This window comes from Oreochromis niloticus, linkage group LG11 (genome assembly GCF_001858045.2).
Source record: "Oreochromis niloticus isolate F11D_XX linkage group LG11, O_niloticus_UMD_NMBU, whole genome shotgun sequence".
Lineage (NCBI taxonomy): Eukaryota > Metazoa > Chordata > Actinopteri > Cichliformes > Cichlidae > Oreochromis > Oreochromis niloticus.
Window position 1 is genome coordinate 6,016,144 of NC_031976.2, and position 27,889 is coordinate 6,044,032.

The 27,889-nt window shown below is 42.4% G+C and overlaps 1 protein-coding gene across 5 annotated transcripts in view; it reads right to left on the minus strand.

Moving 5' to 3' along the window:
- Positions 1–27,889, minus strand: part of vps13b (vacuolar protein sorting 13 homolog B) — a 300,414-nt gene that overhangs the window by 43,881 nt on the left and 228,644 nt on the right. For all 5 annotated transcript variants that reach the window (XM_005456766.4, XM_013275644.3, XM_005456763.4 and 2 more), the window contains exons 39-45: positions 24,440–24,642; positions 23,003–23,219; positions 21,283–21,467; positions 6,966–7,162; positions 5,132–5,313; positions 4,548–4,768; positions 4,326–4,457 (exon numbers count right to left, since the gene is read on the minus strand). In XM_005456766.4, coding sequence (XP_005456823.1) covers positions 4,326–4,457; positions 4,548–4,768; positions 5,132–5,313; positions 6,966–7,162; positions 21,283–21,467; positions 23,003–23,219; positions 24,440–24,642 — 1,337 coding nt within the window. The remainder of the gene's footprint in view (positions 1–4,325; positions 4,458–4,547; positions 4,769–5,131; positions 5,314–6,965; positions 7,163–21,282; positions 21,468–23,002; positions 23,220–24,439; positions 24,643–27,889) is intronic.

The following is a 27,889-nucleotide window of genomic DNA, read 5'->3' on the forward strand; positions in this document are numbered from 1 at the left end:
AGGGAGAGCTCACTGCCTGCTATTGAAAACAATGGTTTAACCGAGAGAGAGAGAGAGAGAGAGAGAGAGAGAGAGAGAGAGAGAGAGAGAGAGAGAGGGGTGTTTCTCCTGCATTCAGGAATTCAAGCACACAATTTCAAAACAGCACAAACTATGGCTCTGAGCTGGATAGGGAACGCTTGGGTGCAAGGGTAAGCTTTACTTGAGTTCTTTCCAAAGGCTCTTAGGGCTCTGATGGGATCTCTTCTGCACACTCCTCCTTGATTCTTGACGCACATGAATGTAGTTCAGACAACTTCTCAATAACTCCTCAAGTACCCCAACAAAGAGGGACCTCAGCCTGCTGTATACTTTTAAATGGCTGGGGTGTGTGTGTGTGTGTGTGTGTGTGTGTGTGTGTGTGTGTGTGTGTGTGTGTGTGTGTGTGTGATGGTTGATGGTTAAAAGAGGCTGGCAGTAAAATCTCAGAGTTTCACTGCCAAGCACGTTCAGGGTCCTGGGGTTGTTGATGCTATTGAAAACGGATGGGAAAGTTTACACCATTAAAAGAACACTTGATGATAGATGTGTGTGTGTGAGAGGTAGAGAGAGCAAAATATAGATGGGACAGCTGCAGCAGTGGCTTTAAATCCATTTCCAGTTTTATAGTGGAACACTATCTGTGCTCCCTTTCCAATGTGACACTGCGATTTACAAACTTCCTGCTGCCATCTTAAGATGCCATTGCTAAGCCCGCTCTTTGAAGGTATCGTCTTTCTCCTCTGATTCACAAGGCAATGCGATACAGACATCAGAAAAGCTTCCTCCGGTAATCATATTCACTCGCTGTCTGTCTCTGAGTTTTAAACGGACAAATATTAAGACAAAGATATTTAAACAGTCAACACATATATCTTGTTAAAAAGCACAAGATGACAGCTTTTTCAAACATCGTCGACAGTATCAAAGGATCCAGTTTCCATAATCCACCCAGATACAATGACTTAGCTTTCGCAGAGCCTAACCCGGATCTGCACTGCACAATGGCTTACATATAAATAACAAGGTAATAGTAAAATGTCTGGAAAACAGATTGTAAATAACGACACCCATTTAAAAGAAACACTCATGAAACAAGACACCTTTGAGGTGATAATGAAACCTGTAAAATGAACATAATGAAACACTTATCAGTTCTAAAATCACCAATATATATCTGTACACATGACCAGAGCCTAAGAACCAGTAACATGATCTCTGAATCTGTTTCTTTCCGGCTACAAAGAGAAGAAGAGAATCATTCAAATATGGGAAAAAAAAAAAAAATGAACAGGGGGAAAATTCCTGTTGTTGTCTCAATTCCACATGTAACAGTCTGTGAATGTTCTGTGAGAAAGCAGAGTGTGTAAATACTACTGGGCTTTTGTGTGGCTTTCCACCAAAGCCACTTCCCTGGGGTTAGGGGCTGAGGGTTAGGGCAGAGCAAAGTCTCAGAGTGGGGCTGGGGGCTGAGAATTGAAAATAGAGGGCCATGGGGCCTGAGGTTAGAGTGGTGGGGTGCTGAGGTTTGGGGCACATGGGACTACTGAGTGCAAAGACAAGAGGCAGAAATATGAAGAAAGATAATAAAAAAAATCATGTTTTCTTTATCTTTGGTTCCAAGCAACCAAAAGACTCCAGTACACCTCAGTCTCTTATCTCTTTTATATTACGACAAAACTCAGTGAACGCTCAACGAATGTTAGAGCCAACAGCAGGTCAGTTGGGGGGAAGGAAAGTAAGCCTGCTTACTTGGGGACATACAGTATTTTACAACAGCCATAACATACATTTATGTTGATATTAATGAGACGCTATTTGGCCTGTGGACTTGTGATTGCCAGAAATCCTTTGTGATGTTATTATGGAAACAAGAGCACTTCATTTACCATGACTACAACTGTGTATTATTACCGACTATTGCTAAATGAGTGAAAATCACAAACATATACTACTCTCGAGTGCTATGCATCTGGAAGTACTCCAGCTGTTCTGGTTGCGGTGGTCTCCTATGACCATGTCTGGGTTATGAGGTTTCAATTGTAGCTGAAGAATCTTCTCTATGTTTCGATGCTAACCCTGCAGGCCACATCACAACAGGCCTGCCTGCCAGCCTTGACACAAGGAAACACGAAAATCACTGAAACAATTACACACATTAGGATACCTCCTTCTGCTGTAGAAGGACAGACACTCTTAATATTTCTGACTCCTCCTGATTACACTTTAGCTTGGCTCACGTTTTTCCATACATGGACAATATGGGCAAAGAGAATTTCTATCAAATCAAATCATATGTTATCTTAAAGAATCTTTCCCTACAGTCCAGGATTTCACCAGTCAGTGGGTTAATTGCACCCATACAAGGTTCTGTCATCAAATACAAGACTTTGTTTCACTGGAAACCCCAAAAATGGAAACAATGCTCCATTATCAGGGAAGTTTTCAAATCTTCTGAAGTGGACAAGAACTTTTTTTTTTCAAGAATCTGCCTTTCAAACTTGACCTCTGTCTACCCCCTTACTCCAGAACTACTGTAGCCACATGCAGCACATTTGCCTTATAATTACAGTGTTTTTCCCTTGTGTTCAGCAAAGTGGTGAAGGCTGGAGGTAGTTAAAAGGTTCTGTAGAAGTTACAAGGCTGCTGCTGTGTAGACCAATAAAGACAGTACAGCAAACTTAATCATTTTAGAACTCAGTGCCATAAGAATGAATGTGTAGATGCAGAGTTCAGTATTTGTGTTTGACTAAGTCAATCTTTAAAGCCAACATTTATGTGAGTACGCATTGTAAAGCTCGGTTTGGGGGTTTAAGTCGCTGAGCCAAGATAGCATTCACACAGTCAGTATCAAATGAGGTGCGCCTGAGATCATAAGACCAACTAATAACCCAAGTAATCATGCTTGGCATGTTGGGTAAAGCCCAGCACGGATACCAACATGTCCGTAACACTCCAGTAAAGCTGCAATATGACCTTTCATTCTAATAAGACTAATGCTCTCAAGTCTTATTTATGACTAAAATACTCAGCAGAAATAGGGAACATTAGCTAGCTTGTGTTAAATGATGCGATGATGAAGCCACGGGTCAAATATGACCAATAACCTAACACAGTCGGTTAAACACTTTCGATGAGTCAGTGATGCCCCTGAGTAAAAACAAAGGTATTAAAACTGCTACACATAACAATCGTTTAATATTATGTTTTCTATATAGCATGCCTAATTTTATTTTATGCAGGTAAAAAAACAACCACAGCTGTTCCTAGGAAAACAAGCACTATTATTTCTTTCACCTGGCAGTGAGTTTTTGCATGCATGTAAAACTATGAGAGTGCCTCATGTCTCCAGAGACCAGTATATGAGTCAGCACAGCGAAGCTGAGCAGAGCAATGATAGAACATACAAAGCCAGGGAAACCAGCGTGTATGTGTGTGGGTTCGTGTGCGTGTGGAATAGACAAGTGGGTGGAGGACTAGGGCCAGATGAAGTCTTGGCAGGTGTCACCACTCAAGTTTTACCATGTTTTAATGGGCATCACTTCACACACAAATATCCTGGCTACCAGAGGCAGTGCTGAGAGCTGGGAACTGAAAGATGACGAGGACCATAGCACTAGAAGCCCAAGAACAGACACACTTAGTCAGAGTTTACACCAAACAGAAAGGCAGTTCCATCCTGTAAATTTTATTACCACTGGCATCCAACCAAAACCATTCTCATGAAATCCACTTTGTTGTTAGTTTGTTTAGCTGATACTCCATCTGGGACAAAGGCATAGTCTCTAAATGTACATACATTTTCTAGAATTTCCTCTACAGACTGACTAGTCCCTGGCTCCAAGTCAAATAACCGTACGCTAATGTTAGAATCAAATATCAGGGGAAATCCCTTGTTAATGTAAATGTCTGAATGTACCAAACTACTAAATATACAACTGAAAAAATCATCCTCCAATATGTTGTAACCAAAGCCATCATATCACTAATCCTTTGGTTGCAGCCACTTCCTCTTGCAGTGGTGAAATTTTGGCTAGACGCAGTCGTCATAAAAATTTCCCATAAGAAAATTTAACCTCTTTTGCTTTCAACATTAGCTTTAAGTACAATAGAAAAGACACTGAATGATAACTTCTGCTTTTAGGACCCTCAGAATGATACAATACTCATAATCACCAAAAGCAATATCAATAATCTATCATTGACAATTAAGCTGACTTTTTAATTGATTCTTATTTTATTCTTGGGAATATGTCTGATATGCAGCTGAAATATCTGGTGTAGTATATGAGGAGGATTGCAGTTACCTGTTGCCAGCTGTGCAGGGCAGTGTCTACAGTGTGGATGGCATACTGGCTGACATTAAGTGCCACTGGGTCCACAAACACATTCACATCAAAAGAGGTGTTTTGGGGGCAACAGGTTGCTGTAGCCTGGCCCTGAAATACCAGTGAAAACAAATGAATATCAACGTTTGGAAAAAAAACTTTTGTAAAGACAGAAGAACTATGTAAAAAGCTGAGCTCAACCTGTAATAAACATGGCTGAAGAAGCTGAAGGTGTGTTAAGTTTCGGTACTCCAGAAGCTTGCAATCTAGCTGAGAGGAAAAACTGAACTCCTGACAATGACGTGATCCGTAGCTCCACTGTCGCAAGAAGACCCGTGGCTGCCGAGCACCTATCCCCATGAACTCTTGCTCTTGAGGTAACTTTCTGTCTGGCAGGAAGGGATGAAGCTGTCGAGATGGAGCTGGAGGAATGAGACATATAATTTTTTTTTTACTTAATATACCAAAACAGGTAACAAAGATTAAACACAAAATGGATTAATTTAAAATAAATCCACATATGAACAGATTTGAGTTTTAAATAAGAAGTCAATTAAATCAATTAAGAAAAAGTACACTTAAGCTGTCAATCAAACAGAAGGCTACTGAGGTAACAGATGATATCTGAGTGTACTTTACTGCTACCATGAGAGATCAAACACAGAACAAGAAAAGGTAGAGATCTTTGGAAGTCACCTTCTCGAACACCTAGGTAATCCCTCTTACTAAACCCAATATGCTTCAGACTTGGAAGAGATTTTGTTATGATACATTACAAATCTTACCTGTACCCAGCTGTTCTAAGTGATGACAAAGGTGAACTTCCAGGTGTGCTAGTTGCAGGCACACACCCAGGGACGGGACAAACCAGGGTGCAAAACACGAGTCCACTCGGGTACAGGCTGCCAGTGCAATCGGAGACACCAGCTGATCGCAGGGTAACTGGGACCCACACTCACTATCCGAACTAGAAGGGAAACGTTGATACAGAAAGCCAAAAAAAATTTACAATCGTTAAAGAGACTGCAATAAATGAAGAAAATTTTAAACTGACAGCGCCCTGTGAATCTAAAATGATTTCATACGTAAATAATATTGAGAAAAATATCCTGATATATGACTGGGATTCAGTACTTGACAGTTTTAAAAAGAACAGTAAATGATTTTCTATCAAACTTTGTTTTTTTTAAATAACAAAAGCAATGGCGCAGCTGTGAAATAATGGCCACAAAAAAAAGGAAAAAAAAAGGAAAATCAATGGACTTATTAAAATAATCTGATTCTTATTAATTCTTATAATTCTTATATATATGATTATATGATTATATATGATTCTTATAATGCTTTTGTGTTTTGCCCAGCAAGTTACAAATTGTGTGACATCCTTCTCAGGAAGCACACTGAGACCAGGCATACAGTTACTGAGAATTCGAAAAAAGAAATGAAATAAGACGAAATGTGGAAAGAGCTTCCTCGCTGTTAGGTACATTATTACACATGCAGTTTCCAGGAGAAGCCCTCCGTGGACATTAATTGCATGTCATGGTTGATGATGTTGAATGGAAGGTAATTGAAGTGAATGACCATTTGCTCTGTAATTTGCTGCTACCATGATCCACCATAAAAACTCCAGCAGGAAACGCTCAAGACCTGAAAAATGCTGGTGCAAGCAGAGTGCTCCTTAAAAAGATAAGCATCATATGTTGACAATTTTCATTACTTCCAGTTGGCAGGGCAGCCAAGTTATTTTTCTGGTGGAAACTAAAGTAAGGCAGATGAAACGAGGGAGTAAGGAAAGGGGGATCAATTTTGATCAAAAAAGACAAATAATTTAAACATAAAGGAAATGTAGTGTTCAGAATATGATTGTAATGAAATACAGATGTATATTTTGCTTTACACAGTATCTGGTCCTGAAGATTTTTTCTGTTGCTTTTCTTACATGTTTTCTTATTCCTTCTTCTCTGTTTTTCTCTAGCTCTCTAAGCCACACAGAATGTGGGCTCGGCAACACTCTTCCGCTAAAAGTTCCCTAAATCCCAGATGGAAGTAAATAAGGGGAGAGAAAAAGAAAAAAAGAGATTAAAAAAGATGAGGAGGAAAGAAAAAAGAATGAAAAGAAAAATCGGTGAAGGTCGGAAGATGTAACAGTAATGAAAAGAGGAAGCGGTGGCAGGGAGTAAAAGCACGCTCTTTGGGGTGCTACAGTATCTTGCAAGCCTTGTCCAACTCATCCCATCCTAGCTCAACCCAGGCCAGGCCAGGCCTAAGAACTTATGAGCCAAAGGGGGCCTGACTACTCTCGCTTCCCGTGAGCTTCCCCTCGATTAGATACACTCAAGGTAAGCAGGAAGGAATCCGGATGGGCCCTGACAGGCACTTGGTGTGCTGGGAAATCTCATTAGGCCGATCTGAACGCCTTCCAAGCCCGCTCCCTGCTCCTGCACACCAGATGTGGGGCGAGGGATACATTCTACTTCTTTGTGCTCAGCAGCCTGGGTGCACTCTCCTTCTGTTTTTCCTCAAACAGGACGGCACACGGTCTGTAGGTTCACACACATACCAGTGTGTAGACATAAACACGCTCTCATATGGACAGTTAAAGCAAAAGTTCCTCACCTCTGTTCATCTCCTCCATCTCCATTATGATTGAGTACTATCCTCCACAGGTCTGAGGCCACCAGCTCTTTCTGCTGGTTGGTGAGGCTGAGACTGGGCAGCTGCAGCTGGCAGGCACAGCTCTCTGATAGGCTGAACTCCCGATATGGAACAAAGGTTTGCTGGAGCTCATCCCAGTACTCTAGACTGCATGGTACCTGAAAGCAAAGTAAAAATATATATAAGTATATATATATATATATATATACACACACATATAGATATCCATACATATATATATATATATATATATATATATATATATATATATATATATATATATATCCATATGTATATAGCGCTGCAGAACTGTACCCCCCCATCATGTTTGCACTGAGTAGGAGATGCTCTGTATCTCATTGTACAACTGTATAGTGACAATAAAGGCATTCTATTCTATTCTATATGTAAGTATATATATATATATGTATATATATATATATATACATATACACACACATATATATCTATATAGTCTTGCCTGGTGTGCCTATATAGTCTATATAGTCTTGCCTTGTAGCCATCTGCCGGGACCGGTTGGGGTGAGAGAAGGAAGACGGGACAAAAGACATGCTGTGGAAGAGAGCCAGAGATTATGACTGAGGGTTAACGGTTTCAGCTGGGTTTCTTAGATCAACACCTACGCCCTGCCCGTGATCAGGTACCCTGCTGGGGTAATAGGCTGGCCAAAGGAGGAGATAGAAGCCACTGACATCAAGACAAGAAAGCTCCTTACCATGCACGGAGGGTTTCACCCCAAGTCCAGCACCCTGAGGCTGTACGCTAAGCGGAAGGAAGGGGGCCGGGGACTGGTGAGTGTCAGCACCACAGTCCAGGATGAGACAACGAACATCCAAGAATACATTGGGAAGATGGCCCCAACTGACCGAGTGCTCAGTGAATACCTCAGGCAGCAGAAACCCAAGAAAGAGGAGGGAGACGAGGAACCATCATGGAAGGACAGGCCCCTGCACGGTATGTACCACCGGCAGATAGAGGAGGTGGCTGATATCCAGAAATCCTACCAGTGGCTGGACAAAGCTGGACTGAAAGACAGCACAGAGGCACTAATCATGGCAGCACAAGAACAAGCTCTGAGTACAAGATCCATAGAGGCTGGGGTCTATCACACCAGGCAAGACCCCAGGTGCAGGCTGTGTAAAGATGCCCCAGAGACAATCCAGCACATAACAGCAGGGTGCAAGATGCTAGCAGGCAAGGCATACAAGGAACGCCATAACCAAGTGGCCGGAATAGTGTACAGGAACATCTGTGCCGAGTATAACCTGGAAGTCCCGAGGTCAAAATGGGAGATGCCCCCAAGGGTGGTGGAGAATGACCGAGCTAAGATCCTGTGGGACTTCCAGATGCAGACGGGCAAAATGGTGGTGGCTAACCAACCGGACATAGTGGTGGTAGACAAACAGGAGAAGACGGCCGTAGTGATCGATGTAGCGGTTCCGAATGACAGCAATATCAGGAAGAAGGAACACGAGAAGCTGGAGAAATACCAAGGGCTCAGAGAAGAGCTCGAGAGGATGTGGAGGGTGAAGGTAACGGTGGTCCCCGTGGTAATCGGAGCACTAGGTGCGGTGACTCCCAAGCTAGGCGAGTGGCTCCAGCAGATCCCGGGAACAACATCGGACATCTCTGTCCAGAAGAGCGCAGTCCTGGGAACAGCTAAGATACTGCACAGGACCCTCAAGCTCCCAGGCCTCTGGTAGAGGACCCGAGCTTGAAGGATAAACCGCCCGCAGGGGTGTGCTGGGTGTTTTTTATAGATATATATATAAATCGTAGCACTTAAGACTCTTTAATCATTCTTTGCTTCCTGTTGCCCCCATACAGCCATCCTGTATGTACTGCTAACAAATTAGAACTATCGTAGGTAGTTGAGAGCTTTGACAGACTCTGAGGAAACACATTTCACAATGACATCATGAGGACCTACATAACCAACAAGGCTTTTTCAAAACCCTCTGGGTTTCCTTATAGCATTACAGTTATACTGAGCAACTTAATTGCTTATTGTTGCTATTGAATTTCAGTACACAATCAAGTGATACCTCGTTATATATAATTTTTTCTATTGCAGATGAATGTCACAGATTCCTCTCTTAAACAGTGGCTTTGGATCCATTTAATGAAAGCATTTAACTAACTAATCCTCCATTTGGCCTCTTCTTGAGAAGGACACTTCAAACTTGAGTTTAGGTGTTCAAGTGTTTTGAGAGCCAACTCAGGGAGCCAGGATATTCAATTCAATTCAGTTTTATTTATACAGCGCCAAATCACAACAACAGTCGCCTCAAGGTGCTTTATATTGTAAGGTAGACCCTACAATAATACACACAGAGAAAAACAGCCATATGACCCCCTATGAGCAAGCACTTTGGTGACAGTGGGAAGGAAAAACTTCCTTTTAACAGGAAGAAACCTCTGGCAGAAACAGGTTTCGGGAGGGGCAGCCATCTGCCGGGACCGGTTGGGGTGAGGGAAGGAAGACGGGACAAAAGACATGCTGTGGAAGAGAGCCAGAGATTATGACTGAGGGTTAACAGTTTCAGCTGGGTTTCTTAAATCTCTTGGTATTTGTTAAGCATTACATGGTTGGTTCCTAAATCCCTACACACAATAGCTGTTTTTCGTACTGTTGGGAAAGTTTAGTCTGCTATATGTAACAGAACAGTTGGAATTTAGGATAAAACATCCTTGATTTAATTATGTACTATAACAGAGTATGGAATGAACTATGGGTGAATGAATTGTACAGTGCTGGGTTAAGCAGGTAATACTTCTGCTCTGTGGATCCCCTAGCTGCGCATTAAGCTACAACAGTAGTCTGCTAATCATTAACCATTGATTCTTTACTGACCCTTAAAAGACATGGGGAATCCCCATCTCAGAGACCAAATGAGCAAGTGATTTTTTTTATGGCATGTGCATTTCAACCTTGAATTTTACTCACTTCAGACACAACCAATCTTTAATCTCTCGTCTAGTTGGAAAAAATGACAGCGCTTTGACCACAGACCACCAACACAGCAAGCTGACAACTCATCTCCATAACAACATTTCATGACCACAGCATATCTAAACACCCAGCAACAGCATGCTGCAAGACGGCCATTAGCATTGAAGTCCTGGAGCTGTTTCTCACACTGAATAACAATCAGTTTTTGAGTGTTCTCACATTGAGTATCATTGATGTGATGACTGGTAGGGCTCCATTCATTCCTCTCACACTGTACCAAAATTAACATAAAGGTGTCTGGTACCCTCAGCTAGACCAAGTTCTCAGGTTCCCTTAAGCACCTGCAGAAATTGGCTACTGATGGATCAGTAGTGGCAGCACACTGAACGTGAACACAACTGAGGAATGCGTGTGTATGCTTTGGGTGCATTAGTACTGCCGGTGCACATAAGTCACATATGACAGTCCACTTGTTTACCGGAGGCATGAAACTCCTGAGACAATTACCAAACTCCTGGAACTGTCAGCAAGTTTGTATGTGTCAGAAGCCTTGTGCTCACAAAATGTGTGCATGCATCCATATATTCATGCAGGGCTGTACTGCTACAGAGGAATGGATGAGGTAATTGTAGCTTACATCATATAATCAATGTCACACAGGTTTTCCTGGAATCAACTTCTCATAATTGCACCTGACAGAGTTGTGCACCCGCAACCCCCAACGCTGAGCCACTGGAGCGGAAACTCGCTGAATCTCCACTGAGAATTCCCTGAAATGCATTGCTAAAACACCAGGCGTGCTTTTTTTCACCTGTGATATTTTATACACATGACGGCATGCAGAAAGGGATATATGAGGTGTATATATATGGTACAGTAGAATACATTTGCATGGTTGAATGTACGTCATGTTCCCCTTCACTTGTGGTGCAACTTTGGAGGAACGTTGAGATGAAATCGATAACTAAATCCAAAAATGTCAGAATGACGGAAAGAGGAAAAAAGGAGTTTTCTTAATGTGTAAGTTGAACATCTGGCACTTGCTTTCAGGAGGAGAAGGCACCTATGTATAATTCAAATGGATTGTGTATATGTGTTCAAGAAGAAAACGATGTATAATTGTACATATGAAAGAGAATATGCATGTATACATATGTGTATACACAGGTGTGCGTATGTATGTGAGCGTATCATACAGTCTGGGCAGCGTCAGTTTCCGCTGCCTGATTGTGTGTGTATCTTATCTGATAAACAACATGTAACCCTGAATAGCTGACATTCCCTTGGCTGGATGGGTCGAGATTGTGTTTTCCACAAGGACTCGACAGAGTAGGCCTGGCACCAAGACCGTGGGCAAAACATAAGCCAAAAAACTATCTGCTATCCTAAATTCCAACTTAATGTTCCATTTTGGGTTTGCTTTAAATCCGTGAGAAGCTACGGTACTGTGCAAAAGTCTTGAGTCACCCCTCATTTCTTTATATTTTGCTTCCAAGAAACCACACTTTCTTGTAGTTATTTAAGATGATCTTGAGAAATGGTTCTCTAGTCTTTCTGAGAGACCCGCATTGTACATTGTCTGCTTTTTTAATCATTTTTAGTCCAGTCCTTATACAGTACCTGACCTTTTTTTGGGGTTGAGACATTTAAGATTGACCCATGAATCACTTAACGATTAAAAGAAAAAGGCAACTAACTCAAATGATGAACCAGTAACAGAAAACCTATCGAGACAATTTGAAATTGTATTTAGGCACTTTTTTTTATTTTATTGCAAAAATACATAATTTGTTTGCATTTCTTTTGTTCAATCTATGAAAAATTCTAAAGATAACAAAGTATGACAGAAATAAAATAACACCATCAATAAGATGAGTGCTGGAAACTTGGTATATATTCTTGACATGGCGTGCAGTATGTCCTTAAAACATTTGAGGAAACTAGAGAAGTAGAGGATAAGAAAAAAAGAAGTGCCAGGCCTAAAAAACTATCTACAGCAAATGAACTGTATCTAAACGTCATGTTGTTAAGAAACAGGGAAAAAAATCTAGCAAAGATCTGAAATGCTATCAAGTTAGCAGGACGCCACACACACCGAGCCGACAGGCTAGCAGATGACTCCGGCAAGACCAGAGGTGGAGGTTTGTGCATTTATATTAACAATGCTTGGTGCATGAACTCCACTACTACTGAGAGTCACTGCTCACCTAATGCGGAGTTTTTAATGGTCAAATGCAGACCTTATTATCTCCCCAGAGAACTCACTTCGATCATACTCACTGCAGTATATATCCCCCCCCGACGCTAATGCTAGGTTGGCCATGAAAGAACTTTCTGCAGCCATTAACAAACACCAGAATAAACACCCCGAGGCTGCTTTTATTGTTGCTGGCGACTTCAACCACACCAACTTAAAGACAGTCCTCCCCAGATTCCACCAACATGTCTCCTGCCACACCAGAGGAGACAAGACTTTAGACCATGTTTATTCCAACTTGGCTGGAGCCTACAAAGCAACACCCCTCCCCCACATTGGACAATCGGACCATCTCTCCCTGTTCCTCACACCTAGGTATTCACCACTCATCCAACGTGTGAAACCTGCTGTGAGGACAATTAAAGTGTGGCCAGAGGGGACAGACGCAGTGCTCCAGGACAGATTTAAAAACACAGACTGGAATATGTTCACCCACACAGACCTGGACCAGTACGCCTCATCTGTACTGGATTACATCTCCAAAACCACAGACAGTGTCACCACCCAGAAACGGATCACCATGTACCCCAACCAGAAGCCTTGGATGAACCGGGATGTTCGTCTCCTCCTGAAGGCCCGCAACACCGCCTTTAGGTCAGGAGATGCACACGCCTACAGTACAGCCAGGGCTAATCTAAAGAAGGGCATCAAAAAAGCCAAACACCATTACAAAAAGAAGGTAGAAGAACACTTCTCCAACTCCAACCCCCGACGCATGTGGCAAGGACTCCAGACCATTACAGACTACAGGACCACCAAACCCTCCCCCACATCCTCTGATGCCTCCTTCCTCAACGAGCTCAACAACTTTTATGCTCGTTTTGAGCGAGGGAACCCCACAACCACAACCATAACAGACATGACGCCAGACCACCAACCTCTGACTCTCTCCCCCACCGATGTAGGAGCGGTGCTGAGCAGGATCAATGTCCACAAGGCTGCAGGTCCTGATGGTATCCCCGGGCGTGTTCTCAGAGCGTGTTCTGGGGAGCTTGCAGGAGTGCTCACAGACATATTCAACCTGTCCTTGGCCCACGCTGTGGTACCGGCCTGCTTCAAATCCACCTCCATCGTCCCGATACCCAAAAACTCCAACCCATCTAGCCTCAATGACTACCGCCCAGTAGCCCTCACCCCCATCATCACTAAGTGCTTAGAGCAGCTGGTCTTAGCACACTTCAAATCCTGTCTCCCCCCCACCCTGGACCCCCACCAATTTGCATACCGCCAGAACAGGAGCACAGAGGATGCAGTCTCCATCGCACTGCACTCTGTCCTCTCACACCTGGACAACAACAACACCTACGCCAGAATGCTGTTTATAGACTTCAGTTCAGCATTCAACACAATCCACCCCTCACAACTCATCAGGAAACTGACAGACCTGGGCATCAGTTCCCTCATCTGCAAATGGTTACTGGACTTCCTGACCAACCGCCCCCAACACGTCCGACTGGATAACCGCTGCTCATCAACAATCACAATGAACACCGGTGTACCACAGGGCTGTGTGATGAGCCCTTTCCTCTACTCCCTCTTCACCCACGACTGCAGACCTGCTGATGGTTCCAACACCATCATTAAGTTTGCAGATGACACCACGGTGATTGGCCTCATCAGTGACAATGACGAGGCCGCCTACAGGGAGGAGGTGGATCGTCTGGCTGAGTGGTGCGACACAAACAACCTGCTGCTTAACACCGAGAAGACTAAGGAGCTCATCGTGGACTACAGGAGGAATGCTGACCCACATCCACCCATTCACATTAAGGGGACGGCTGTGGAGCGTGTGAGCAGCTTCAAGTTCCTGGGAGTCCACATCTCCGAAGATCTCACCTGGACGACCAACTGCTCCAAGCTGGTCAAGAAGGCTCACCAGCGCCTCTTCTTCTTGAGGACTCTGAGGAAGAACCACCTGTCCTCAGACATCCTGGTGAACTTCTATCGCTGCACCATCGAGAGCATCCTGACCAACTGTATAACAGTCTGGTACGGGAACTGCTCTGCCTCGGACCGGAAGGCGTTGCAGAGGGTCGTGAAAACTGCCCAGCGCATCGCCGGAGCACCACTTCCTGCCATAAAGGACATCTACAGGAAGCGGTGTCTGAAAAGGGCTGGGAAAATCATCAGAGACCCCAGTCACCCATCACATAGACTCTTCACCCTCCTGCCCTCTGGGAGGCGCTACAGGAGCCTCCGGACTAAGACCACCAGGTACCGGAACAGCTTCTTCCCCACAGCTGTCAGACTCCTGAACTCTGCCTCCTGACATCTGACCCACGTTAAACTCATTGACTGAACATACACACACCCACAACCACTAGCACTTTACCACTACTGTATAGTTCTGTGTAGATAATCATTCTGTACATACGATAATTTTTAATCCCACAACTGTTTATAACTTACATAGTTCACATTCTGTATAACTGTATATCTCAGATTTCTGTATAGTTTTTATTTTATATTTATATCCTGTTCATAGCCTGTACATAGCTTGTACTCACTACAGCCTGTACATACTTATAGAATATTCATAACATACTTCACACTGTGTACATTATAACATACCATAATAGACCCATTTCTGTAATATACTTACACATCTCTATTATTGCTAATTTATATTGTAATATATCTATATCACGACTAAAGCACTTTCTGGATGGATGCAAACTGCATTTCGTTGCCCTGTACCTGTGACATGTGCAATGACAATAAAGTTGAATTCTATTCTATTCTATTCTATTCTAAACAGGACCTGAGAGATTCGTCTGGACTTTCAGTTGATCCATCTACTGTTTGCCAAAATCTCATCAGTAATGGTCTCAGTGGAAGGGTGCAAATCCAGTGAGAAAATGCACAAGAGAACTGGACTGAAAATCAGTGGCAACAGGTCTGATGGAGTGATGAATCCAAATTTGAAATTTCTGAGTCAAATCATTGTCAGTATGTAAGGGGGAGGTCAGGCGAGACTGAGTGTCTACAGCCATCTGTAAAACACAGGTGGAGGATGTTGAAGGTTGTGTTAAAATTAATGAAAAAGTATCATCTGATTTTGATGTTACTGGAACGTACTCTGATTGGCATCGGTTTCACACTGCCAGTGGAGTAAAAGCATACCTGGACAGAACAACACACAGTGAAACCCTATTAGTCATGGGCTGGCCTCCCTAGAGCCTGGAGCCCAATATTATTGAAGCAGTGTGGGATCATGTTGATAGAGAATGGAACAAAAGGCCGCCAACATCCAAAGAAGACCTCTGAATATCCTTTGTGAAGCCTGGAGAACTATTCCTGAAGACTGCTTAAAGAAATGACAAGAAAACTGCCTCAGAGAGTTCAGGCTGTGTGAAACAATAAACATGCTCATACCAAATATTGACTTTCAAGCTTGTTAGACCTGTATAAACTCTGCTTTTGCCTTATACAAAAAAAAGTGCTGCATTTCCATGTATGTTTGCAGATGTTTCAATAAGTCACTGCACCCATTTCAGATTTTCTTAGCTAAAAAGAAAGAAAGAAATGTGACTCAAGACTTTTGCACAACACTATATGTTAAGCACTTTTTAAAAACGTTTTACAAATGTTATATTCAGAAGTGCTGGCAGCATTGTGCATGTATGGATCGTATTTCCATCCATGTAATCCACCTTTGTTTCTGAGAACTCAAGACTGTTCGACATGATTTTACTTCTCTCAGTCTGACTGTACAATCACAATTTCTCTAAAGGTTAACTAAAGGCAGGCAAACTAAAGCAAATCCACAACATACAGAAATTAAGTCAATTTCCATCACCAACCCAGGTGTGATTGCTACAAATTCTCAAGTATGTCTGTGCAACTGAAGACTCCCTCAGCTCGCTCTGGGGCCGTGGCTGCTGACATCCACAGCCATGTCTGCCATTACTTTTATTAACAATATCAACAGAGCTATTAGGTCTTCTGTTATTTCACTGATGCCTATATGTCTAAAAATTCCACTGCTTGCTACCTCTTATCAGCCAGCAGACAAATTGAATTGACATCAGCTTGAACAAATGTTTATTCAAGAGATGTAATAAAAATTGTTCTGAAAATGACTCCTGCTATGCTGTCTCAGGTGGGCTAATATATGTTAACATTAATCAGTGTGGAAAATCAGGAATAAGCCCATGCAGAGATCTTCATGCTCTCTCTTTTTTTTGTGTTTTTACTCTGTTCTGCCAAACTGTTAGAGGGGGACTGGAGATTTTAGTGGATGAGGTGCAAAAACTCCAGATCAAATTAACCACATGGACAGTCTTTTATTTTTATAGTGCATTAGCTGTGACTAATGCAGGTCCGCTTGAGCACTGTCCTGCTACAATAATAGTTACCTTGGCTAAAATTCCACCTCACTATTTCTGGGTCAATGTGTCGCTCTGAAGTAAAATACCCAGCTGACTACCCTGTTTTACCTTCCAACATTTCTATTCATCAGAGAGAACGAGTGCATCGGCGAAAAGGGCGTGTCACAGATGTGAAGCTGATGGTGGAACTGTGTTTCATATAACATTAACAATGACAAAAACAAGTTATGGCTGAAGGTTGGTGGCTCATCTCAGGCTGCAGCATTTTTATGATACCGCTCGCAGGCCAGAGGGGCCACGATGGCACAACGGACGCCTGCTGGGACATGAAAGGCTATCCCCACAACACCATGCACGCAAACAGCAGGGGAGCAGATGGTGTGATGTTTGAATTAAGTCAGAGTGATTTGGGCAACTTCCTTCAACAGAGAGTGGATGATCACAGTAACACAATTGCATATTGTGAAAAGTCGGCATGGACAAAAGGCAATTGAATGAGACAAGACTCTGTTACATTTACTTTACTGGATGCCGTGTCTGAACTCGAACTTTTATTCTCTGCTTTAACATGCTCCATCTCCTCCAGCTCCCCTGAGCTGGGGTCAGGCTGAATCATAGCTCCTGTGTTTGCTCCATGGTTCCCAGGCCCCACAGAAGCAGGAGGAGGGGAACACGAACAGGATGGACAGAAAAGAGAGCAAGAGGAACACCTGCTTATGATTCAGAGAACTGACCACACGTAACAAGAAGGTGACAATGAGTCACCTTTCTCTCTTATCATCAGTTCATCACTTCGGCACTCTACAGGTGGGAACCTGTGGATGCTCCATTAGGGATCAGTTGCTTTTCAGCGTCAAGAGACCCCCCCAACCAACCACCAAATTCTGACATTGCTCCCCTTCAACCGTACGTAAAAACAGCTCGGGCAGCAATTTGACTTTGAGTAATGGAAGGAGGTTTGAATTCCCCCTCCGAGATACTGGAACCAGTTGGGAAACCACAACTATTTAAATGCAGGAAATCTTGATTTTATAAAATGTTAATATGATCTGCTCTGGGGACAAGCGAGCAGCAAGGCTCAGAGCAGGAGCGCCCCCCCCCCCCCCCCCCCCCCCCCCCCCTTCATTTATTCAGAAGAGTAGGGGAAAATGGGGAAGGACCAAAGGAAAGGAGCAAGGGGGGAGTGTGACAAAAGGAGAATGGAGAGAGAGGAGGAGGCAGAAAATGATTGGGGGTGGGGTGGGGGTTAGTGAGGAAAACCGATCGGAAAACCTATTTTTATTTGTTTACATACAGTCCTTCATCCACCTGCTAATATGTTTAAAAAAAAAAAAGAATTACAAAAAACTACTTCATAAATGACAGAGAGGAATAAACACACAGCTTAATGCTGACTATCACTCGCCCTTAACTACTTATTTCTTTTCTTTCCCTATGCCTCTCACTTTCCATTTCTCAAAATCTATCAGCCTCCATCTCTGCGTGGCCACATGGTAATTTTAGAGGCCTGAGAAATTATGACTGCCTTCTTTCTCTCCTTCTCCCTCTCTCTCTCTCTCTCTTCAGTCTTGATGTAAAGTAAATGAAATTCCTTTGGAATACAAACTAAGCCATTACTGTGTTTTGGATTTTTATGGCTGCATTTCCGTTCCCTTCAGCTGGACTTTCTTTCTGGTCCTGGGAGGAATTAAAAAAGAGAATTAAACGAGACTGCTGATGTTTCCTAAAAGGGAACGCGTTACCATTATGTCACTGGGGCTAAAATTAATCAAACCTTGGACTGCAATAACTTTGGCTGATGACCAAGAACTTCAGTTAAAATAACAACCGTAAATGTAATTTATCTGTAAACAGATATCCAATATCTTAGAATTACTTTCACATCTAGCTTAGTAACAACATATTTAGCAGTGTTCAAAAACGTACTGGAATAGCGTTTAACACCGAATTGAAATCAGTTTAAACAAACAAACACATTGCGTGTTATGTCCTACATTTATACTATTACCAGCAGCCAGACCCATTGCTCTATGAACATGCTGCAGCATCGTTTACATGGATAACACAAAAACAGCAGAGAGACTCATTGCTTACTTTTTGATCCTTTACAGCTGGCTCAACAGTTTTACAAGTTCTACTCCTTTCTAATAGAAACCAAGACAACTAATTTTGCACAATGTGCTTTATAGATTTCTCTAACTTGTCAAATGCAATGGCTTCAATTGCTTTTCTCTACAGATGCTGCATCAAATCCCCACATGAAGGAGATTTAACAACAGTTGTGTGCTTGGGGCCTCCTCTTTTCACCACTATCCCTGCAGTAGTCTCAACACCTGATTCCTTTTAACAGACTTGTCAGAAGAGATAGGACCATGCCATATGACAGGGGAAGAGGAGCAGAGTGGAAGATGTGGAAACCATATGTTCATCAACCACTGGTTCCATAACTCCTGCTGTGTAATACACACAACTCTAATATACATGTCTGTAGTCACAGGCATTATCTTTTATGTACTGGCACAGACATATGTAGTAATGCAGACGTAAATGCATACTCCTTACTGACATCTGATATACTACTTTCCTAGTGGCTCACAACACATTGTGAATCAGTGTTATTTGTGTAAATGTGATCTGAAAATGCATTTTCTGTGCACAGGACACATATGTGTAATAATAACACGTATTATATTGCAGAGTATACATCAGGAAGGAGGTACAGTTCATTTTTGCCTGCCTCGCATTTCCACCAGCTGCTAAATAATCAACATCCTCTTCCTTGGAGTAGAGAAAGTGTAGCATTGTCACACAGATCCTCTCACACTGAGGCTTCTGTAGGCATTATCAGAACTGCAAAAGACACCACCCCTCTCTATGGTCATATATATATTTCTTTAACCCCCTTTCACTCTCTTTCCCTCAATATTCTTTCCTATTCCTCCACCCACAATAACCCCTTCCCCCAATCCCAACTCTATCATCACATCTTCCTCCAACTCTCTCTCCTCTACACACATCAGCTCCCTCTTATTCTCTATTGTAACTCAATATGTGGCCAATCAGCTTGAGGGTTTGCTCAGGAGTTTTGCTCATTACAGACTTTACAGCTGTGGGGCCTCGCTGAAAGTCAGACATGTGCAGCACCTTCCAAAATCTTTTCTCTCCTGGGCCGGTACACATAAACAGACAGAAGACAAAATCTGTACTGTAGGTGAAATGTCTATGGGTTGTTCAGGAAAGAATGTGAAAGATAAAGAGAGGAGATGGGGAGATGAGAAACCTATGCTGCAGCTGGAGAAAAATAGGAGAAGGAAAAGACGAGGGCAATCCAACCCCAAAGCTTCAAACTGAATAAAAAAAGCTAAAAGCCAGTTGGGAATTATTTTGTCATAGTAAAACTTTTTACACTTACAATGTTATAGCCATCACGAAGTAATGCTAAACTGTTGTTACAATAATGTAATCTTTGATCAGCTGTCTGTATTTATGTACTTGACCCATCCTTGCATCATATTTTGAGAATCTAGTGGTAGATCATTTATCAGTCGCTATACAGCTGCTTCTCAGTCACACAATTGAATTTAAAACCACAATAACAAGGCCATTCAAATAAAATCAGACCAAACACAGATGGCTTTGACTGGGCTAAGAAGAGAGGGTGACAAAACATGTTTTGCATGTTCTGTTCCCACAGATTCAATTCCTAAAGGAATGGTCAAAAAATATAAATCCAAGCGACTGTTGCAATGACACTATCAGGCAAAGTCACTGAAAAATTTCTGTTTCAAGAAAAAAAAGAGAATATGGAGGAGGATGCAAAAGAACACAATTTGGGACGAATCTTTCCTTTAAGAATGAAAAGTTGGAAAGAGAAGATGGGGAAAGAGAGGATGGGGAAATGAGTGATAGGAGGAAAAGTGGGATGTCCTGTCCCCCACTGAGGCCCCGAAGGCTCGGTAGCTGCTGCACCCTGCCAAAATATAACCTCATCTGTGCTTTGAGACACCTGGCTATTCACACCAGAGCATGCACGATGACTTCCACAGCTGTCTGACCATGTATTACATGTTTGGAAAGACAGCAGGGGTCTCTGTCATTCAATAACATGCAGTGTATAGGAGTTCTCATGACTCATGTCAAGGGAATTACAACGGCCCCCCCCGGTCCAGCTCTACGACGCTTTATTTCCCTTTTAGCGCAGGTGATGTTAAGCAAAGACTACTGGCAGAGGTATGTGGATTCTCTTCTAATCTTGCATCTTAGTAGCTGACTATAGCATCTGCAAAATGAGCTGGACCATAGATTGGTTAACGCATTACTGTTCTTTGCTTTTTTGGAGTTTTGGAGTAAAGGCAGACACATACGACATATACTCTCTATATACTATGGAAGGGACATAACATAACATAACATAAGATGGACGGCTATGAAAAGAGAATGCAAATGCTAAGTGCCTTATACCACATTCTCTCTAATGGCCACCAGAGGGTAAAGCCTGTAGTTGAAAAAATATATAATTTCTGGTCCTGTAAAAGTCTCTAGGAAAATGTCCCTTGCACAGACCTCTGTGAAAAACCTTTCCTGGTGGGTTTGTGGGCTCATTGAATGCCTATTTTGAAAATTTTGGTTATTCTAAGTATTACGCAAAAGGCTACCTTTTTGATTGACAACGTTACTCGTCAGATCTGGTTTCAAACCCCGGGCGTCAATTTCTACCTGCAGGACATCTCCCAGGTCTGCAGTGCTGATCTCAGGGTCTTCTGTGGTGTTGAAAGGAACAGGTGTTATCCTGACAAAGGTAAGGACACGAGGTTCTGGGTATCTCCACAACATCACCCCTGGGGTATCGTCTGTCTCGCTGTAAAACACCACCTCATGTGGACCTGGCAGTCTCTGTGAAGCTGCGAGGAAAGAAAACAAAACAAAACAGGATTTTATTTAATTTGTCAGTGATTTTCTGTTGTGGTTATACTTTAGAGCAAGACTTACAGACTTAAAAGAGAAAACACATGACGAGTACCAGAAAAAAAGTGGCAGAACTAAAACAGCAAAAAGTAAACAAGGGGCAGAAAAGGATTCTGGGGCAAAAACCCACTGATACACTGAATTGAACAGAAATCTGGTTTAATTATAAGAGCTTAACTGGCCTCTTTCCCCCCTGAGATATAGGTTAAAAAAAGCGTTCTTTGCACTTTTTCTCCTTTTGGTTCAAAGGGACTATATTTAACTTGCATCCATGTTTTGTGTAGCAATGTTTTTATGGTTATTTGTACTATGGTATCTGAAACTACCAAAACAATTTTGCCTCAGAAATTGCTGTGGATGTTTCCATGCTTTCTGAGTGTTTATATGCATAAGGAGCCCTTCATAAACATAGTGGCTAAGTAAACATTTTTGCTATTGAGTAAACGGCCATTGATTGAACCACGCCAAGCACCTGCAAAAGCTGGAGAACGCTGGATCTAAACCTCTGAGTGGTGTTTTGACTCACTTTGTGGCTGCTGCTTGGGATTCAAGTCCTTTGGAAAAATGTTTATTTAAAAAAAAACAGTCAAGCAGAGAATTTCTGCTTTGTTTGGTCCCAGGGCTTCACAAGTTGAAACTTTTGGTTTTGTATAAAACCATTTCTTGTCTGTGCCCTCTTAGAGGTGGACAGCATATTGTTCTTCAACAAAAAGGGCAGATGAAAGAACAGGCAGATACATTCATGAGGTTTTGCTTTCATTTGTGTTTGGTTGAACTGAGAGAAAGTGGGTTAGAGACTCATTCTGCCCTCGTTTCCACCAAGTTTTCATTTACTCTTCCTGTCCATCTACCCCATCTATCCCTGTCAGACCTGGGGAGCGGCACTTCCTGGTCTCTTTGCTCTGGGGCCCAGTTGGACAACATGTTGCAGACAGATTGTCCTCTTGGTTCTAGTTCACTACTGTACTTTTTTTCTGCTTCAGCCAGAATATTAAATGCATCAAAGACCAGTTGAACAGTGCAACAAACAAAGACTCAACCACAGCTGACAGAGTGGACGGTTGGTCTACAGCCAGAGAGAAGTTTGATCCTCTGTGTATAATGTTGCTGTGTGTGTCTAAAGGACAGCGCACACAAAGCACAAAGAGAGGGAATAAACACCATGTTACTCAGAGTGGAAACAGGCAGACATGTCTGATGAAACTTCTTTTCACACAGGGCTTTGATCTGACTTTGATTTAAGTCGATGTGTATCTTAAGTGACATCTCACTTTGTCACAAAAGCTCTTTTTTTTAGTTTGTCCAACTCACTTACACGAATATATGAATAAACAGCCATCGTTATTGTTTATCCTATGGACCGAAACTTATCAAGAAACAATTACTACTATTATTATTACATTTCAATCTCTGTTCTATGAGCCGCACATCATCTCTGCATCAGATCAGCATACAGCACATTGACATTCACCTGAGTCCTGGATATACTGAAAACGTCCTGTGCGTAAGTCATCTGAGCTGTGCTCTGTCCGAGGAGAGGGAGAGCCTGGAGACGGAGGTGGCTGGGTGTGGCAGGCCTTGCCTTTAGCACAGCTTTCAGCTGAATCCCCTTTCTGCAGGTGGAGGTAGGCACGGAGGTGCTCCTCTATCAGCTTCAGGCAGTTCAGGTGTTCCTGGCCCCAAAAGACCTGTTGTTGGGACAGAACAAAAAAGGTGAGATGACTGGGAGCAAGGATTAAAAGAATAAAAGAGGAGCATAAGGAGCTCCAAATGGGGAAAAGTCGAAAAAAGTTAAATAACAGATGGGCATGAGGATAAAGCTACATGTTACAGACTTCTGGCTCTTTCTTGAAAAGCTGCATCAACACTTTCTTTTCCAAAACAGGAAGAGAAGGAGTCAGGATTACCCTCATCATCACCCATTCACAACCTTACCAACATTACCCAACACAACCTTACGTCTTCCTCACTTATCCGCGGCATTCCCCTTCCTCTGTTCCATCAAAGCAAGTCTGCCTGGGGTTTGGACCAAGGACCAGGAATCTCTGAGTCAAAAACTCTTCACACATGGAGCTGCCCGGCTGCTCGGCCGCCGCTCACTAGCTTGCAAGGGTGGGTTATGACTAAACTCTTAAAAACAGGAAAATTTGGGGATTTTTTTTTTCCCCCCCAAGTTTTCGGAAAGAGAGCACGAAAAGAAGGAATCTGAGGGAATTCCGGTGGTTTTCGAACAGCACTTGATTAAAACACCACAAATGCCAATATTTGCAGAGGGAAATGTATGATTACGTATTAAGTGTTGAGTTGCGAGTGATGTTTCTGTTTGTGGGCACGCAATAAGAGCATTAGAGAATCACTGAATAAAAGAGGTCAGGGGGTTCCCCCTGAGCGAGTAATGTGGAATAATACACTTGTAATAATGTGCTCAGTCAGTCACATTGAAGAGGGACTTTTCAGTGTGGGCATTATGTAACTTGTGACAGGAAAAAAGCCACACATATTCTCCCCTACTTCCCAGCCTCTATTAATAGCTTTTTAATATTCCACCACTTAACCAGCAGATATGACTCAAATGTACAGTGAAATTACAGCATGTAATTTCTACTGTCATCACTTCACTCCAAAGAGGACAGAAGCCATGGTGAATTAAAAAGGAATATCAGATTCAAGAGGAGTATTCAGATTGTGAGAAGCTATGATGTGAGTGGGTGTCAGCATATACATGCTGTATGGTTTAATTTGGAAACCAATGACAGTTTAGTGGATGTTTTAGTGGGCGGTAGGTCTACCTTGAGATTAAGACTGGTGTTGAGCAGGAAGAACCTCATTAAAACATTTACAAAGCATTCTTCAGAGAGACTCATTTCCATCAACTATCGCTGTGCCTGATAATAAATCCTATACGAACCTGCAGAAGGCCTCCCTTCAGGTCCAGTAGCAGTTTGGGGGGGCCGGGCTCGGGTCCAGGGCTGCCACTGTGGCGACACCAACGAGCCTCTAAGGAACCGCTGCAGGAAAATGGTCCCAACAGGACACGGCTTCGCTCCTTTAGTCCAGTTCTCACCAACACATCTTTTACCTCGAGCAGCACGGAGGCGGCCTGAATGGCATCTTGGAACACAAAAGAAGTAGCAATAAATGTCATGCACAGCACAGGGCAGAACTAAAGAGAGAAAACAGAAGGTAAAGGATAAATGGTTTGTGGGTAAAATAGAAGCAGGCGCTCAGTAATTCTACAATGGAAAAAAGGACAAATGGGAAAAAGTCGAAAATCAATCCTGGTTTCAAAGTGAAATATCGATACCTCTAACGATGTATAAAAACTAACACTGTTCATTTGCAACTGGGCCAGACGAAATTAAAAGACATAAACAACTGAACCTCAAATATCAGCTGCACAAATGCTTGGCTCTATGTTTTTGCACTGGTCAATTACAACAGTCTGGCACTGTGATAACAGAGCAGCAAAACATACAGTGCAGTTACACCAACCACATCCTCCTGGATATTGTGCTCGCCTGATGTTAATGGCATAAATACTTGGCTCTCTGGGGACGGAAACAACATTACTCTTCGCTCAGAACAGGCATATGTAAATGCCTTGGACCTCGTGTTTTGTGTGCAGATAACCAGCAAAACTATATTCAGTGTTAAGCCACCAGAAACACTGGAATTAGACAACATCTGGTTGTAAAATGTACAACACAGAAACATTAGTTAATATGATGGGGCTCCATGAGTTCATTTCATGGACAGAGGGACACTGGGGTATTTGAAATAGTCAAACTAATCTGAAACTGCATATCTTTGTCTTTATATTGTAAATTGCTGAAGTAAAAGGTTTAGCAGACACGTTACAATGAGAGAAAAGCCAAACACCTACTCATCCTGTAAGCCCCAAAGGTAGCAAAAGCCCCAGCTTAATAAGGAAAGCTTGAAACATCATCTGTCCTTTCCATTAAAACTGAGATGCATCATTGTGGTCACAGGCTCTCCTGAACTTGTAGTTTTGCTGCCATAACTCACTATACATGACAACTAGCTGTTGATGTGGGAGGGCTGATCTGGTCAGTTATAGCTACAGCGGTGGCAGCCCATTTGGAAACCTCAACACTGGATGACTAATAATGCCCGGAGAAGTGGTTCTTCAAACATGTCTTTTAACTCGAGAAATTCTCACTCCAGCTGACTTGGCTGTTAGTCTGGGAAAGTCAAAGAAAGCAACACCTGTTTCTGCGTCTAGCAGGAAAACAGTTTGTGAACTTTGTCAGGCTGTTTTATATTTCTTCAAAAATCTGACCTAAAACACCATCCTTTTTTCACACAACAGCCAAAAAAAGAAGGAATACAATTAATGAAATGACATAAAAATATTACTCAGTCATTTATCTGTTAAGGAAAATGACCCAGTATTACACATCTCTGTGGAAAAGTCTAAGAAACTCTAGTATTAGCATTAGATTTTATGGTAAAATCTGAGATGGGAATTTTTAATCGGTGGGAGAACAATCAGGTGTGAGTGGGCGCTATGAACGGGACTTTGAGGAAGTTGAATCATAGCACAAACACAGGAGAACTCTGAGGACTTCAAAAAAAAAAAATTGTCAATGGTTCGCCAGGCTGGAAAAGGTTACACGACGTTCTCTGAAGAGTGTGGAATCCACTGATCCACAGTCAGACAACATGTGTACAAATGAAGGTAATTCCAGAGCATTGTTACCCTTCACAGGCATGATCAACCATGCCAAGAGTGATGTGGGAGATCATACAGAAATCCCTGGTGGCTTCTAAGTTACTAAAAGTCTCTCTTGCACTAGCTACTGTGAAAGGTCACCAATGCAGCATCAATGAGGAACACAAACCAATAAGGAAACCAAAGCTCTCCAAACAACACTGCTCCCCACTTGCAATTCACTAATGATAATTAGGACACCCCAGAAGGCTGTCCTGTATAAAAGATAGCGTTTTTTGTTTAAATGAGAAGCCTCAAGTTTGATAAAAAGGAAACACCGCACTGCAGCATAGCAACCAAATTCTATCTGTGGAACAAAGAGGGATGGGGTTTGATTTGGGCCTGTTTACTGGATCTGGGCCAGGATGGCTCACCATCATTGATGGAGCAATTATCTCAGAAGAAAGTGGGTCATGCAGAAATGTGATGCTTAGCAACAAAATGGTAATAGAGGATGAAAATGAGGCGTTGGAAAAGCAAAGTCAAAGTCCTGACCTTAATCCAACAGTTCATGGGAGAAAACCCAATGATGTTTTGCCCATTCGATTTGGCTAATGTTGCTCAAAGCGGTGTTCAGGACTGATCGGGAGAAAGGTTTAGCTGCAGTTATGAAAGAAATTGAAAGCAAGTCTTCATGCTTCAAGATATTTTACATTTTAGCAATAAGGAATTCAACCCAGAACTCAGTGGTTCAAAACTGGCCATAGGTGCCAATGTAGGACAAGATCTGGGAACTGTGAAGGAAATATGATTCATATCATTTTCACACTCAAACAGTTCAGTGAGCCCTCAGGTCCCATGATCAGGGACACCATTATCATGGAAGACACCAATCCCATTAAATCTAAACATATGATAAAGCCAGTCAGAACAAATGTGCATTGAACTGCAGTGATACCTCTTTTTAAGGAAACAAGCAGACATGTAGCAAAAAGGTCAAACATTCATGATTTACCTCTATGATACTATAAGCTGTTTAAAACATGGTAAACCCTTTGTTAACTCAGAATTAGCACCCAGAAATAACATCAGCGTAAGTATGTAGAAAAAAACCGCACTGTGCATGACATGATGTGTATGGAGCAGATGGCAAATTACACAGTGTTTGGATTGGCAAGCTACACTATCGATATTTTTCCATAAAAACCGCACCAAAAATAAAACTTTTTATTCCTTATATTTGAAAGCTTTAGGTAAAGACTGCCTAGTTGGAGCTTGCGGTTCACTTGGGGTAAAGCAGGATAAATGGGGTTTGAAGGAGAGATGGAAAGGCATATGAATTGGGGGACTGGGGGAGGAGGTGACAAATGAGGAGATGAATAGATATAGACACGGATGGTGGGAAAGAGTGTGGAGACGTGAACAGAGAATATGAGAGTGAAAGTGAGCTATGATGTGATGAAGATATGACACACAAGGATACTCAAATCTTTCCAGGCTTGGTCAACTGACTAAGGAACATCTTATTCAACATTAAAGTGCAATAACACAACATGGGGTTGCAAAGAAAGACAACTTCTATTGCATAAGACAATCTGGGGTAAAAGTTAAACTGGGATGACTCATTTCTTTCAGGAAAGACATTGTTGATACAAGTTGGCAGCTTACCTGGTAATATCTCCTGGT